The sequence below is a fragment of the Marmota marmota genome, unplaced genomic scaffold (genome assembly GCF_001458135.2).
Source record: "Marmota marmota marmota unplaced genomic scaffold, marMar, whole genome shotgun sequence".
Lineage (NCBI taxonomy): Eukaryota > Metazoa > Chordata > Mammalia > Rodentia > Sciuridae > Marmota > Marmota marmota.
Genome location: NW_026000240.1, coordinates 6209819 through 6225050, shown reverse-complemented (window position 1 = coordinate 6225050; position 15232 = coordinate 6209819). Strand labels below are relative to the sequence as shown.

The following is a 15232-nucleotide window of genomic DNA, read 5'->3' as shown; positions in this document are numbered from 1 at the left end:
TTACTATTTCTTCAATTTTCTTCTTCTAAAAACTATTAGAGCTCAGATTAATTCTTCAAGATTCAATCTATTCTTTCTTTCTTCTTCTTTTTTTTAATCTTTCTATTTCCCTTTGGGGGAATTTCTCAGTACAATCTTCCAATTTATAATTTTCTTTTTTAATTGTATTTAATCTAGAGTTTATTCTGTTTGGTTTTATTCTTAATCTGTATTTTTAACTTCCAAAATTGCTAACAAATTCATAAACATATTTTTATATTCTCTTTCAATGTTTTATAAATTTTTATATTTTATAATACACTACTTCATATTTCTTACAGAATTCTAAGCATACACATTTTTAAATCTTTCAGAGTAAATTTAACTAAAAATTATGAATTTGGTGTCCGTGGACATTGTTTCCTATCTATAATAATAATGTTAAAAATAAAGTTAAAAACTAAAATTAAATAACTAAAAATTTTAACTGACATACAAAAATTATACATAATTATAGAATACCATATGCTGCTTCAATACATTATACATATGTAATGTTCACATCAGGGTAAAAATATCAATCTTCTAAAAAATTCATCATTTAAACTTTATAGTGAAAACATTCACCATCTTTTCTCCTACCTGTTTAAAAATGTACAGTATATTTACATTATTTATAGTCACCCTACTGTGCAACAGAACACCAGAGCTTATCTCCCTATCAAACTGTGACCTGGTACCCCTTGACCAACCTTTCCTTATCCTTCCTTCCCTCTATTTTGCCTAGCCTCTAGCAAGCACTTTTTCACTCTCAAAATTTATGAGATCAACTTAAAAATAAGTAACTCTTAAAGAATGATTATCAAAGGTTACTACTAACTCAAATACTAACTCATTTAATCCTTAAAACAACCCTTGGATGCAGGGACCCATGATTGTTTCTGTTTTTTGAAGAGCAAACTGAGAAATAGAGGAGTGAAGTAATTAGCCCAAGGTAACAGAGGTAGTAAGTAGTTGAACAGAGACTGAACTCATGCTGCCCAGAATCCACACTCTTAACTATAATGGCATAGTGACTTTGGCATCCTGTTTCAGAGTCATGTGGAATTCTATTGTATGGATGCATCATTATTTATTAAGCCATTTAACTTACTGCAAGTGTGTTCTTATAAACACATATCTGTATACATCCAGTTATGTGCATATGTATCTTTTTGTAAAATGAATTCCTAGAAATTGAATTGCTAAGTCAGGCCTTCAGTCTATCATTGATTTTTTTAACTTGTATCCATTTATTTATTTATTTTTATTTTTTATGGTGCTGGAGATCGAACCCAGGGCCTTGTGCATGCGAGGCAACCACTCTACCAACTAAGCTATATCCCCAGCCCCAATCTATCATTAATCTTCTTACATGTTACCATTTGACCTCCAACACACTTTATCAGTTTTACCAACAATGCATAAGAGAACCCATTTCTCCACACTCTCTTGAACAGTGGGTCTTACCAATGTTTTTAAATATGACCTATCGATTAGGCAAAAGCAATGTTATTTCATTGAGGTTTAAATTGCATCTCCCTGATTGTTATTGAGATATTTTCATTAATTTCTTCAATAAGTATTTACTAACTGCTTAATATTTGTAAGGAAGAGTTGTAGACACTTGAAATGCCACAGTGAGGAAAAAGGACAAATTCCCTGCTTTCATGGAGCTTATTCTAATGACGATGTCAAGTGTGTGGCTGAGCTGGGAGAGAGAGGAGCTGTTAGGTGTCAGAGCAGCTGATTATATCAGCCAGAGGAGAATGAAAGAGTTGAGTTTTGAATCTCTTACTGTGATGGTGAAGCAAGAGGCTACATTAAAGAAAGGGCTGATTTCTCCTCTTTCATTTCCCCCATAGACGGGTACACCAGTCAGGGATCATGGGGACGGACATGGGTGTCATCTCATTGTTGAGACAGCCCCAAACCAAAGAATCTGACAGTTTTATGGATGGGAGGCAAGGGACCCAAGGGTGGGGAAAACCAAAAGAGGAAGATGGAAGATGATGGGGGAAGCCAGGAGTGGAAAATTCCTGGGTATTGAGTCAGAGTGGGGAAAATGTCTTGGAGGTTCCCCCTCCTCCCCACTGTGAGGAGGCCTTAGTAGAGGCGCCTAAAGATGGCCTCTGTCCAAGGCCTTAGATAAAGAAACCCAGGAACAAATGCCTGGGCTAGGAGTGCCACTATGTGAAAGAGCAAGACTGTCTAACTGAGACACTAGCTGCAGCTCCCTTCAGAGGACGCAGTGGCTAGGCACCAGCCTGGTATGGGAGGGGCAGCTTTCCCCTGAGGACCATCAGATCAGCCTTTCTAATTGCCTATGGTTAGGCCTGGAAAACCACATGGAGGTTTGTTTGCTTTTATATATGGTAATTTTATTTATGATATGTAATTGTGAGCAGTAGGATTATAAAAGAATCTTTTGTTGCTGTCGGCCATTGGCTGGGACACAACGTAGGTTCTTTGAACTCCTCAGGAGAAACAGACGATAGACAAACAGACCATATAAGTACCCTGATAAAAAGAATGAATTATCCCAAAGAACAGTGTCAGGGATACTGTCTTCAAAAGATGTTCAGAGAAATCATCCCAAATGGTGACATTTGATAAGAGGCCTACAGAAAAGGAAGGGACAACCTTGAGACACAGGAAACAATCCAAGAAGACCTGAGACAGAGTGTGTCTGACCTCTGGAGGATTGTCAATGAAGCCTATGTGGCCAGGGCAGAGTTAGTGAGGGAACAGGTCTGCAAAGCACCAGAGGCCAGACTGTATGAGGCCCTGTAGGCTATGGGAAGGACTTGGGAGATTGTCCTCAGTGCAATGGGAAGGGATTTGGATTTAATTTTCAGTGGGATGGAAAGTCACCAGAGGCTTTTGAACAATTATGCTTATATGTATGTATGTATGTATATGTGTCCATATACATAGGCACAGAGATAGATATAGGTATAGATATATTGTGTTGGGTTTCTTTTTTGTTTTGTTTTGTTTTGTTTTGTTTTTGGTACTGGAGATTGAGACCATGGGCACTCTAACACTGAGTTACACTGCTAGCTGTTTTTATTTATTTTCATTTTGAGACAGGGCCTCACTAAGAGGATGTCCTTGAACTTGTAATTCTCTTTCCTCAGCTTCCTGAGTATCTGGGATTTACAGGCATATGCCACCACACCCAGCCAGAAATAAGTTTTTAAAGGGTTATCTTGGCTTGAGAAGCTAGACTTAGGGCAAAGATGGAAGCAGGGAGATCAGTTAGGAAGCAATTGGCAAGAACAAGTCAGGTCCTTCAATAAATTAAGGGCCACATGAAAGAAAGATGAGTAACAATAGAAATGAGAGACAGTGGGTGGTACTGTCTGATGGCATGTGCTTCCAAGGAACTGGGTTTTTCATCATTCAGTGATGTGTTTTACATGTTATATTGTACTTCATATACTTAGTAAATAATATTTCATGTAACATGGCATATGTATGTATTTTATAAAATAAATATAAATATTCTATATGATGATATATAACTCTACATAATTAAGCATTTAATGTGTTTGTCTATGTAATTGAATGTTGGTGAGCATGAAATCAAAGCAAGACTCTTCTTGCCAGAAATACTATCTGGGTCATGAAAATGCCTGGAAAACCATTCCTGGCCTATAACAGAGAATGTCTTAGAGAGACACTTAAAAGATAATGTCCCCAAGGTCCCCAGATGAACACATAATCCTATACCTCTGATAGTTCCTTCTCCTTGCTTCATACAGAGCTACCACCCTTCCCATAGCATATTAAAGTTCAGCTCAGGCTGTAGTACTTCTACATCTTCTCAGCCACACCTGTGCAGACCTTCTCTTGGGTATTTTCTACACATTCTTCAGATAATTATGGACATCAGTGGGTGAGGAAACCATGCGTTGAGGTGGAGGAGAAGAAGATTTGAAGGGAGGAAGAATATCTGTTGTAATCTAAAAGAAGGTATCCAACAGGCAGCTGGAGATAGGCAACTGGAACTCTAGCAACAGTCATGGGCTGGAGATAAACATCTATGAATTATTAATTTACACTTGGCACTTGAATCCATGGAAAGAGAGGAGAAAAAGTGAGAAATCCAACAGGCATTTGAACAGGAAGTTGGAGATTGGGGAAGAAGACAGAGTTTCAAGGAGAAATGCCCCCAACAGTGTTAAACATTCAGCAGTGTCATCAAATGGACTGAGGTCAGAAAAGAGTACTGGGCTTGGCACTGATGGGAAGTCACTGGCACCTTTGTTGGGAAAGTTTCAGTAGAGATGTGGGGAGTAAAGGCAAATATTTCTGTTCACTTTTTCACGGAGTTTGACTATAAGGCAAAAAGAAACTAAAAACAGGAGCAGGGAGGAAGTGTTTGAAGTAACTGCTGTAAGAAGGAACAGGCCAGTGGGCAGGGTGGTGAGCCTGGGGGTCATTTTAATGAGTCTGGACTCCACAGATTTGCAATGTCAGCAGTCGGTACAATGAAATCATTTCCTTCAGGAGGGCTCAACCACTTGATTGTGAGAACAGATAGGTAGACTGAAAGTAGAGTATCCTCAGGATGAATTTTACAGAGACAAAGGGACTCATTTATTAATTGCTGGCAAGGAATCATTGAAAAAACATTGTTGTGCTGTCCAACATGATAGCCACTAGCCATATGTGCTTATTTAAATGTCCATTAGTTAAAATTAAGTAAGGTTAAAAATTCAGTTTCTCTCTCCAGTGCTGCAAAATAAATAAATAAATCCAGTTTCTCAGTCACATTAGCAACATAGCAAGTGCTTAAAAGTTGCAGTGGCTGGTAGTTACCGCATTGTTCAGCCCCGGGAAAGAACATTTCCATCACCTTGGAAGGTTCTTTTGGAAAGTGCTACAGGAGCGGATCTAGACTGGATAAACTTAGGTCTGGATGAAGAGGGAGAAAGCAATAGTAATGCCCAGAGGAAGAGGAGGTTGTGGACAGGTCCTCCCTGTTCTCCTGTATATGAAGGGGAGGACATCTGTAGATGATGAGGTTCAGGATTATATCATGGGAGTGGGGGCTGCTGAAAGAGTCTGTGGATGAAAACCTATGGGGTTGGCAAGGTGAAAGGACTTTGTTGGTGGACACATCCATGATGAAAGCACCAAGTTTATGGCACGAATTGGTGAGAAAGACCTTGTGTGAAATGCCCAAATCCTCACTGAGCAAGGGACTAGTGAGAATGATTAGTGGCTAACGATAATAAGAGAAGAACAATTCCAAATGGGGAGGTTGTTGCTCAAAGTCCCTGTGAAGTGAAAAAAACAAGCTGTGGTTAGGAGACAAATGGCTTCCGTTGGGTAGGACCAGATCCCAATAACAGAACGTAGGAGAAAATGTTTACTAAAGAAGTTAAGGATATAGAAGAATATATTACAGCGGTATGCAGTTTCCAGAGGGCCTAATAAAGCTTTGGAATAAGTTTAGGAAATGAAGAGAAATTCATGAGTACAGAAAAACATAGAGAGGACCCTTGAATGTGTCACCTACATTTGGTCTGATGGCCAGGAAGACTGAAGTCCCCATGGGGGAACTGACATTAGCAGACTATGAGGTTTGTGTGTCATTCAAACAGTATATTGCTGAGAAGGTCCTTAAGTGTCCTAGGGAACAAATTGCTGATCAGGGAGATGTCCAGCTGAGTTCTTGATCCCCTAGCTCCTGACATCCTCACAGCAATCAGTTATGGCTAGACCATCTCTCTCACCCAAGTGCTGAAGAAGGGCGAGATTCTCAATGCTTTCCACCAGTGGAGTCCCAGTGGGTCCAGCTGCTAGAGGACCTATGCTCTGGGGTCCTAATAGTGGACGCCTGAAGCTACTTAGGGAAAACAGACCTTGAGTCATATCTTCTCCATATGATCAGGAGGGGGTTAGCAAGATGCCTTATGCCTAGCTCCGAGTGATATCATGAAATCCAGTGGTTGGTGAGGAGCTGCAGAGTGGAACCTATGAAATATTTTCAGTTCCACTCAGAATGGACTAGAGTGATTTCCACCCCTATGGTGTGGAGAGGGGATTTGAGGAGGAATAGATAGAAGTAAATCTGCCCTGTCTTCTCTGATCCATTCTGGAGATGGAAACAGAGAACATCTACAGCAGCTTCTCAAATGGGAGTTTTTGTTATGATGCAGATTCCGACCCAGAGCTCTCTGGTGGCAACAGAGGTTCTGCATTTCTGACCAGGCCCAACATGATGCCAATGGCCTGGTCCATAGATCACTCTTTCGGTTGATAGGCAAAGAGGGGAGCAATTTGATGGGGAGAAGAGAAAGCCCTGTATAATCTTTTGGAGAAAGGATTGCAGCAGAAAAGTTGGACTAGTCTGTGAGTGGAGAGAGTAAGTGAGAAGGAGAAAAAAGTACTGTGTGTGGGGATCTGTTGGAGAAAACTCTGTAAATCAAGATAGAAGAAACTATGGATGAGGTCCTTCCCAAGTCTGAAGGCACAATCAATAGCTGAGGCACAACATAAAATTGACCAATGTTAAAAGTTGCAACTGGGTCATCTGCCCTTTGTCATATAGCAAATTATACCAAAATCAGAATGTATTCCCCAGAGACAGTGCTGGAAGCTTTTACAGTAGGTGGCACTGTTGCATTATTAGTAAGAGCTCAGCAAAGGTGCCACACAAGATCCAGGTTTGCTTTGCATGTAATCACCAAATACAGTCACTCTTGCTTAGATCATGTTTTCACTGTTCTGAGTACCCATGTAGGTATCCCCTCCTTCACAAAGTTCTAGTGAGAGTAATGTAATAGGCCATAATGCAAAATTTCTGCCTTAATGTCACCGTCCCTTTGCTGAAATCCTGAACGATGACTCTTCATTCAGAACCCAATCTGACTTCCTCCCCAAGGCAGCACCTAACCTGGTATCATCTAAGCAGGTCTCCTGCCCTGCACTTCCCTTCTCCCACTACTACTTCTTTGCCAAGTCTCAAGTAAGTCTGTGACCCAGAAAGACCCTACAAAACCTATGATCAATCACATTTAAGGAGTTGGGTGATACAAATCCCTCCCCATATACCAATATGTCTATGTCCTGGGGGGACCAAAGCCTTTCCTTGCTCTCTCAGCACATCCCCTGTGGATTGTGAGTTTCCAGGAGAAGTGTAACCTGGGAACAACAGGTCTGTGTCATCTGGGATTTCCCTAGTACTCCTAAAACACATTCTCACCTCCCCACCTGTCATTCACTCCCAACATGTCATTCATGTGCCTTAAATGGTCTCTGACCATCACAAACCCCAAACTACCCCCATTTTGCCCAGTTCTCTTTCTGGTCCCTGAAAGAGCTTGGAGAGGTCACTGAGCATAGATACCTTGGCTAAGTACATGAGTCAAACTGTTTCTGTCCTGGGGAGAGCTGGTCATGGTGGGAGGTCTATAAAGGGAACTGAATTTTCAAAGATGTTACTCAATGTGGCTCCCAACTAATGAAGCTTAATAAAAGGAGAGATAGCAAGCTGACTAGCAATATCAGCAATCCTTTCACCATAGTAGACCAAGAAACAAGGAGATAGGGTGGGGAAAGGAGGGCTTTGGGGGTGATATAGCAGTTATGGAGCCTGTTCCAGCTACAGTGATGAGAATTAATGTTCAGGCTGTGGGAAGTTAACAGGTAACTGAACCAACTGTCTAACTCTCAGGAATTCATATTCACAGAACCATACAATTAGACTCTTCTAACACTTAATCCCCCCACCCCCAGTTCTTTAAAGAGATGAGGAAACTGAGACTCATAAAGATTGCAGTTTGCACAAGGCCATGCATTCAGTTAACAGTGAAGCAAGAACAGAAGTCCTAATTGCCAGGTGTCCAGCATGGATGCAGAGTTTCAGATCTTAATAAAGAGTTCTTCAATCATTGCTGATGAGATAGCACCTGATATCATATAAAAAGAAATGGAGGACTGGGGTTGTGGCTCAGTGGTAGAGTGATTGCCTGGCACATGTGAGGCACTGGATTTGATCCTCAGCACCAAATAAATATAAATAAATAAAGGTATTGTGTCCATCTACAACTAAAAAATATTTTAAAAAGAAATGGAGTTGGTTGTTCTTCCCTCTTGCTTCTTCCTTTCCTAATCTCCACCTCTTCTTTTCCAGATGTTGCCTCCCTCAAGAGTCAGGCTTCTTTCAACGAGACTGCAGATTTGCCTTGCCAATTTATAAACTCTCAAAATATAAGTCTGGGGGAGCTTATAATATTTTGGCAGGACCAGCAAAAGTTGGTTTTGTATGAGCTATATTTAGGCAACGAAAAACCTGACAATGTGGCTGCCAAGTATCTGGGCCGCACAAGCTTTGACCAGGACAATTGGACCATGCAACTTCACAATGTTCAGATCAAAGACAAGGGCTCCTATCAATGTATTGTCCATCACAAAGGACCCCAAGGAATTGTTCACCTATACCAGATGACTTCTGAGCTGTCAGTGTTTGGTATGTAGACCATGGGTGTTCAGATCCTCATCCTTGTCAGATAAGACTGCAGATGAGGAGAGAAACATTGGAGTTGGGAGCTCCATTGGCCCCAGGAAGGGATATCATAAAGAGAAGGCAGAAAACAGTCATTTCTGGGAAATCCGTTTAAAGGGAGCACAGGTTCTGGGAGTAGGGAACTGAAAGTCCCTACGTACTTTTATAGTTTGCTTCAGAAGAAGGATCAGAAGGAATATTCTTTGGGGACAAAATAGAGCCTGCTGAACAAAAGTCATGTGGCCAAATGAAAATCATGGGTCATTGTGTCTAGCCAGAGCAGCCTGGAATCATTACGTTCATTTGCTTCTCTGGTCCAGGTTTTCCTATTCAGTAAATCTTGGCCTATAACTTCTAGTAACAGCTGACTGATTTGGGTTTTCGCCTCAACCTTTTATAGGTTGCTATGGATGATCTGCTGCCCAGTAGACGGAAGGGAAATAACTCAATTAAACATAACACACAAAGAGACAAACCTGCTGCTTTCACAAGACCTTGAAAAACCTAAATGTCACTACAGATTTTTAACAAATTTTCATACCATAAAATTAATGGTTTCTGTTCCATTACTTTCTATTACATTACTGTATTTCTATTAATTTATAGATTCTGTATAGATTTGCAATCACCACTATATACATGGTACAGAACATTTCCATCACCCTAAACAATTTCCCTTATGAAATTCATGTGTACATAAATCTAGTTTTGCATCCAGTAGTTTCATCATTTTGAAAGTGTCACATAAATGAAGCCATACATTACATAACCTTTTAAGACTGGCTTCTCTTGTTGAGCATAATACCTTTGAGTTTTATCCAAGTTGTTGCAGGTATCAAAAATTTGTTCCTTTTTACTGCTGAGTCCCATTCTATTGTTCATCCATTCAACCTATTGAAAGACATTGGGTTGTTTCCAGTTTGGGGCTGTCATGAATAGAGTTGTTATAAACATGCATTTATGGGTTTTTGTGTGAACATAAGTTCACATTTCTCTAATGTAGATACTGAATCCAGATTAATTCTTGATGAAACGGGTAAAGGAAGATCAGCACCTATTTTGAAACCACAGAATAAAAACAGAGGCAAAAATTGACCATGAATGGGGAGCTGCTGCCCTGCAACCCTGTGTGATTCAAACTAGGTATCAGGGATCTCAGGACATATAAATAAGTTCTAAATCAATGTTTTCAGAGTGTTACCAGGTACCACTGGAGAAGCATGTGATGTAGTTGTAAAACAGTTTTGTTTTTTATTTCAATATATATTAGAAGAACTATCACTTATTTAACCTATGATTTCATTTGCTATTTAGACTAAATAAGGTCTGACAATTCATCTCTACAGACCACATAAACTACAAGCAGAATACTCAAGTAGTGTGTTGATTTAGCAAAAACTGGAAAAAATGACATGTAAATGACTGCTATTTTAGAAAAATACAATAAATTATAAATTAGTATGTAGAACTTGAAATCTAGTTAGGAAATATAGAAGAAGAGTAAAAGATTTGGCAGGCAGAGGCCTACGTGTCAGGTCTGGGGACCACGTGCCTGTGGTCCTCACCAGCCATAAGAACAAGTATGGCAATCAAAGGCAAGAGAAACCCTGTATTTAGATCATGTGTTTTCCCTATAAGTGGATGGAGTTGGCCTTCATCCTATAGTATGTAATGAAGACATTGGACAGTTGAGCCAAAAAATCAGTATTCTTAATTTCTAAATCCAAAGCCCCCACCCACTCACCACTGTCCTACTAGGGTTTCTAAATGAGACCCAGAGCATGTCTACACCACGAAGTCAGTTTCTGGTGGGACTTTAGCTCAATCCCTTTCTGCTCTCCTATTCTGATGACCTGGAATGTACCCCTTGGGAAACTTGGGTCCTACAACAGACCAGGTGTCCTGCCAAAGACTCTACTCCCTAGAGTAATAGCTTAATTTTAAACCTTTGGTGAGTTCATTTCAGTCCCATCTCTCAGACAGCATGCCCTTGATTTGGATATGCAGGAAGTAAGCATTCTTCCATAATAAACGGTTATTATATGATCCTCCCCAAGGGCTAAGACCTATATTTTAGACACTTTGGGGTTCCCAGGTATGCCTTAATGAGCTCCCAGATCAGGCACTTAATTATTGACTGTTTTCTTATTTATGTATCTAAATTTAGACTATTTTTTCGTATCTCTATTCTGCTTCCAGCTAACTTCAGTGAACCTGAAATAAGGCCACTTTCCAATATAACAGGAGATTCTGGCATAAATTTGACCTGCTCATCTAGTCAAGGTCATCCACCACCTTTAAGGATATATTTTGTTCTAGAAACCCAAAACTCAACTGTTGAGCATGATGGTGTCATGGTGATATCTCAGGATAATGAAACAGAACTGTACAACGTTTCTGCCAGCTTGTCCGTTCCATTCCCCGATGACACGAGCAATGTCACTATCACCTGTTTCGTATGCACGGCCTCAGGGACGCTTAAGTCTCCACCTTTCAATACAGGTAAAGCTGCTTTCCTAGGCTATTTCTTTCACCAGGTATTATACACAAATGCTTGAGGCAAATCAGCCAATGTTCCCAGCTTGCTAGGAAACCTCCTACCAGGCCATTTTATGATAGTACTAGGGAAGATCAAGTGGAGGGCTCCTGATGCTTCTGAGTGATGCAGAGTCCAGGAGTCCGTGAACCTGTGGTGCACTTGAAGGAACAGGTGCTTAGCCCTGAAACTGACCATCTTTTGGGCTATCCTTGAATGGAGGATTTTGAAGGTTTGGGCAGGAAATGCAGAAATTTCTCTAATTCTAACCTTAGAATTCTTCCTTTGATTTAAACACACACACACACACACACAGAGAGAATATACATACATATAGTACTCATTAGGAATATAGAACTCTTCTAGACATTGTTTATTATGGGATAGAAACTAAAAGGCATGAGATGTCCTCCCTGTTCTTGAGGGTCTTCCAATAGAACCTGAACTCCATAGTGGGTACATATGGAAAACAGAATTCTAAAAAGATTGAATCAGAATCTAAATTATATTACATGGAAATATATGACTAAATTTAAAACAACCAATAATCAGTTTTAAGGGCACTCACAGACAGGCAAGGTATTTGGGGGTTAGGGAGGCCTTCCCAAAGAGATGAGACCTTATAATACCATAAAAGATCAGTGGGCTTAATAAGTGTGGTGAGGAGAGGGGAGGGAATTCCAGATGACAGACTCTCAAATTAGTTGTGACTTCTTGCTTAGAAAAATTTGGAGATAGTTCCTAGGCTGAGCAGGTGAAAGGACCACAAGAATTAGCTGATCTGACATAAGGGCAAGAGATACACCAAAGAAAAACAGAAATGCTTGTGGCATGTTCATGATGTACTATAGGAACTGATCCAGCCGGAGGAAGGGCTTAAACTAAGCAGTGCCCACTAATGGGAGCCTGATGTCTCAACGTCCCAGCTTTGCCTCAGAGGGTACACATCTATATTTGAGACCCCATTTTGAGGAACAGTAACTGCAAACTTCCCTCCCAGAATAAAGGCAATCTGCACCCACACTGTTCCCATCACTGTTTGATCTTAGCCTGACCTCTTCTCCCATCCATCTGCCTTCTGTTTGCCTTGGCCCTTTCTCTGGCTCTGGCCCTTTGCTTTGGCCCCTCTGATGACTCCCACCTGACTCTTTGTTCCAATCCCTGGATTTGCTGCCTTCTTGCTCCTAGTATCTCGTTCAAACATAATTGGCCTCCAGACTTACTCTCAGGAACATCCCCTAGAGCTAGTCCCCACAAGCCACTTTTACAACAGTGTCAGTCCCTCTCCTGGTACTAATTTCTTCCACTCAGAGAGTTCAGCTTCTGAGAGTCCAGTAAAAGGTGGGTCATCCAGCCCATCCTGGTGGCTTTAACTGCAGCCTCTCTTAGCCTGATAGAAGCCTCTCAAAGTTCTGGCTGAAGTTCAGTACCTTCCTATAGCTACCAGTTTCTCCATTCAAGACTTACCTTGGACCCTCCATGTGGCTCCAGTTTACAAAGAGCAGGGTCTTGCCACGATGGCCTTATTGTGGCTTAAAATTCTGCAGCTTCTCAACGGCTGCCCAAACTTTTCCAGGTACCACCATCTTCAGAAATGTTTTAGTCCAGTTCTAACTGCCTTGGAAAGATAGGGTTTGTCTCTCTGGGTCCCTCTTTTATGGGTTGATCAGAGATAGGTTAGACCTTGAGCCAAGGAACTTTTTCAATGCCAACAGGTAGCAGTATCCATGTTGAAAGTAGAACCTCCTCTACTGGGACTGCCAACCAGGTTCAAGTGTAATAAACTGGGACATACTCAACAGGTATTAAATGTGGCCCTCAATGCTAACAACTTCTCTCCTTACTGTACCAGGCACAGGGCAAGTGTCCAAAAATTGTATAAAGCTAACGGGAGACCAGCTGGTTCTATTTTTTTCTTGCAATTTGGGATTAACTACAAGAACTGTTCCCCCAAGATGCCTAAAAAGTGAGCCACTCAATTTTCTAGCACAAAATCTGTTTTTCAACTTCCCAGAAATGTAGGAGTTCCTATGCAAGGAAGTTAAATCCTGACCTCCAGGGAACTGATTTTGACCCTGACTTCTCAGGCATGAAAAAAATATCAGCGGTTTTCTTGTACATAAAATTCATGTTGAGGAAGCCTGCTGTGACCTCAGTGGGAAAAATGACCACACAAATGTAAACTGGAGGTGGGGGGCCTGTGAGGAATGTTCCGTTTTTTCCAGGTGAGAGGAGTCTAGAACCTGATGTGGAGATGCCAGTGGACAGGGGGATCATGACAAGGGACGGCACATGGACTGGGGGAGCAGAGCACTGTCTAAATGAATGCAATCAGAGCCTCAGCACAAATACTTTACCCAGATCCCTGTATCATGCCCCAGGTGACCCTCTCCTTTGAGATCGTGATCAGTGTCATCCCCACCTTGGGGAGGGGAAGGCTGCTCAGACCAAGCTCAGAGATGCTGGCTTGATTCTTAGGTAGCTACCAAGGCTCTGAGCCTGGGGCTTCCAATGGCCTCATATTGTGGATTCCTGGCTCCTCTGGCTCCCTGGGCACTTGAGTCCTGGGGAAATGCTGGCAAACACATAAAGAAAACAGCAGCACATATAATCCTTTTATAAAAGAGTTGCTGGCTGATTGAAATGTGTGGTCATTTCTAGTTCTTCCGACGGACTCCTTGGCTCGTAAAGACCAAACATACTTGGCTGCCTTTGGACTCTTGATCATCTTGAGCATGATATTTGTGGTGGTGTTGTGTCTAAAAAAGCAGAAGCGGCGGCAGAGGCAGCAGCACCAGCAGACTGCCGGCTCTTCTGAAGGTGATTAGTGAGTATTTGTCATCTCTGCAGATGCCACTTTGCAGCTACTTCCCCATCAGCTGCCTCTGGAGCTCGTTGGCTGAGCCCAGACTGGCCAAAAAGTCAGTGAATTGTTGGAGGAAAAGGTTTTCCCTTGGGGTTTGGAGGGTCCACAGGACTCTGCAGGCTGATGATGTTGCCCTGAACTTTTAGAAAAGGCAGCATTTTGAACTGAAGTCTAAACATGCACTTTGGGTTTCTAGCCAAAGCTGACTATTACTTGCTTTACCTCCCTCACTACCACTCACCTTATTGTGACAATAATTTTGATAAAGTGAAGTGGTGAAAACAATTGTAAACAGTGGAGGTTATGGACTTGGTCGTGTTCCAGCAAGAGTGTTTGCTAGATGACAAGACTTTGTTTTCTCATTTCTAAAGGTCTAGGCTTCCTATGAAATAAGTTAGATGCGTTGTTCACCATTGACTTGCAAATAATATATTAATTTTTTACTGAATACAAAGTGCTACATATCTATTATCAAGTCTACCCCAAACAAAAACCACCTCAATTCCACTCCTGAGAAAAACGTGGTTTGCAGACACCATTTTAGGCATTTTCTAGATTTTCATATTTATAAATCTATGTTATTATTCATAATTGGGATATATAATAAGGATTATTTTCACATGTTATATAATACCATCTGACCCGTTTTCTAACTTTGTTGTGCCAAATGTAACAAGACAATTTTCAGTGTCATAAATATCATTATACAGCATCATTTTAAAGAGTAGCAAGATATTCCATTATGTAGCTATGCCCTAATTTATTTACTGACCAACCCCATTTGTTGGATGCTTGGGTTCTTCTAATAGCTTCGCTACTATAAAACGCATAGCGTGGAATAGCCTCCTCACTGACTTCTGTTGTTGTGTCTAATGAGTGCAAAGTGGTCCCTGACTCTATAATAATTCCATGCCTATTTGTGGTTTGGGCTGGTCTGAGTAAGATAAGATTGGACCTTATATCCGTAATTGCCTCAGTAGTAGTTTGGTTGGTGTTGATAATGAAGGTAACGTAATTTGTGATAGAAAGCACAAGAGGAGTAATGCTTTTGTATTTTGTATTTGAGATTTCAGTGTACACATTTTAAGATCTATTTGGAAAATAGATGGATGACATTTAGGAAATAGATGGATGGCAGTTATTAATTTCATTCTGCTGTATTTTGAAAGGGGGAAATTAGGGGAGAAAGGCATGCCTTGAAGTGGAAGGGTGACCATTAGAGAAGAGGGAGGGAACCAGAGAGAGAGAGAGAGAGAGAGGAGGGGAGAGTGCATGGGGCAGGGGAAAAGGT

General features: G+C 41.0%; 1 protein-coding gene across 6 annotated transcripts in view; it reads left to right on the top strand.

Annotated features, from left to right (window-relative positions):
- Nucleotides 1-15232, top strand: part of Cd86 (CD86 molecule) — a 68495-nt gene that overhangs the window by 43313 nt on the left and 9950 nt on the right. For 4 of the 6 annotated variants that reach the window (XM_015486874.2, XM_048794655.1, XM_015486873.2 and 1 more), the window contains exons 3-5: nucleotides 8168-8503; nucleotides 10739-11041; nucleotides 13737-13895. In XM_015486874.2, coding sequence (XP_015342360.1) covers nucleotides 8168-8503; nucleotides 10739-11041; nucleotides 13737-13895 — 798 coding nt within the window. Of the gene's footprint in view, nucleotides 1-8167; nucleotides 8504-10738; nucleotides 11042-13736; nucleotides 13903-15232 lie in introns of all 6 variants that reach the window. The other 2 variants (XM_015486875.2, XM_048794656.1) reach the window with 2 other exon arrangements.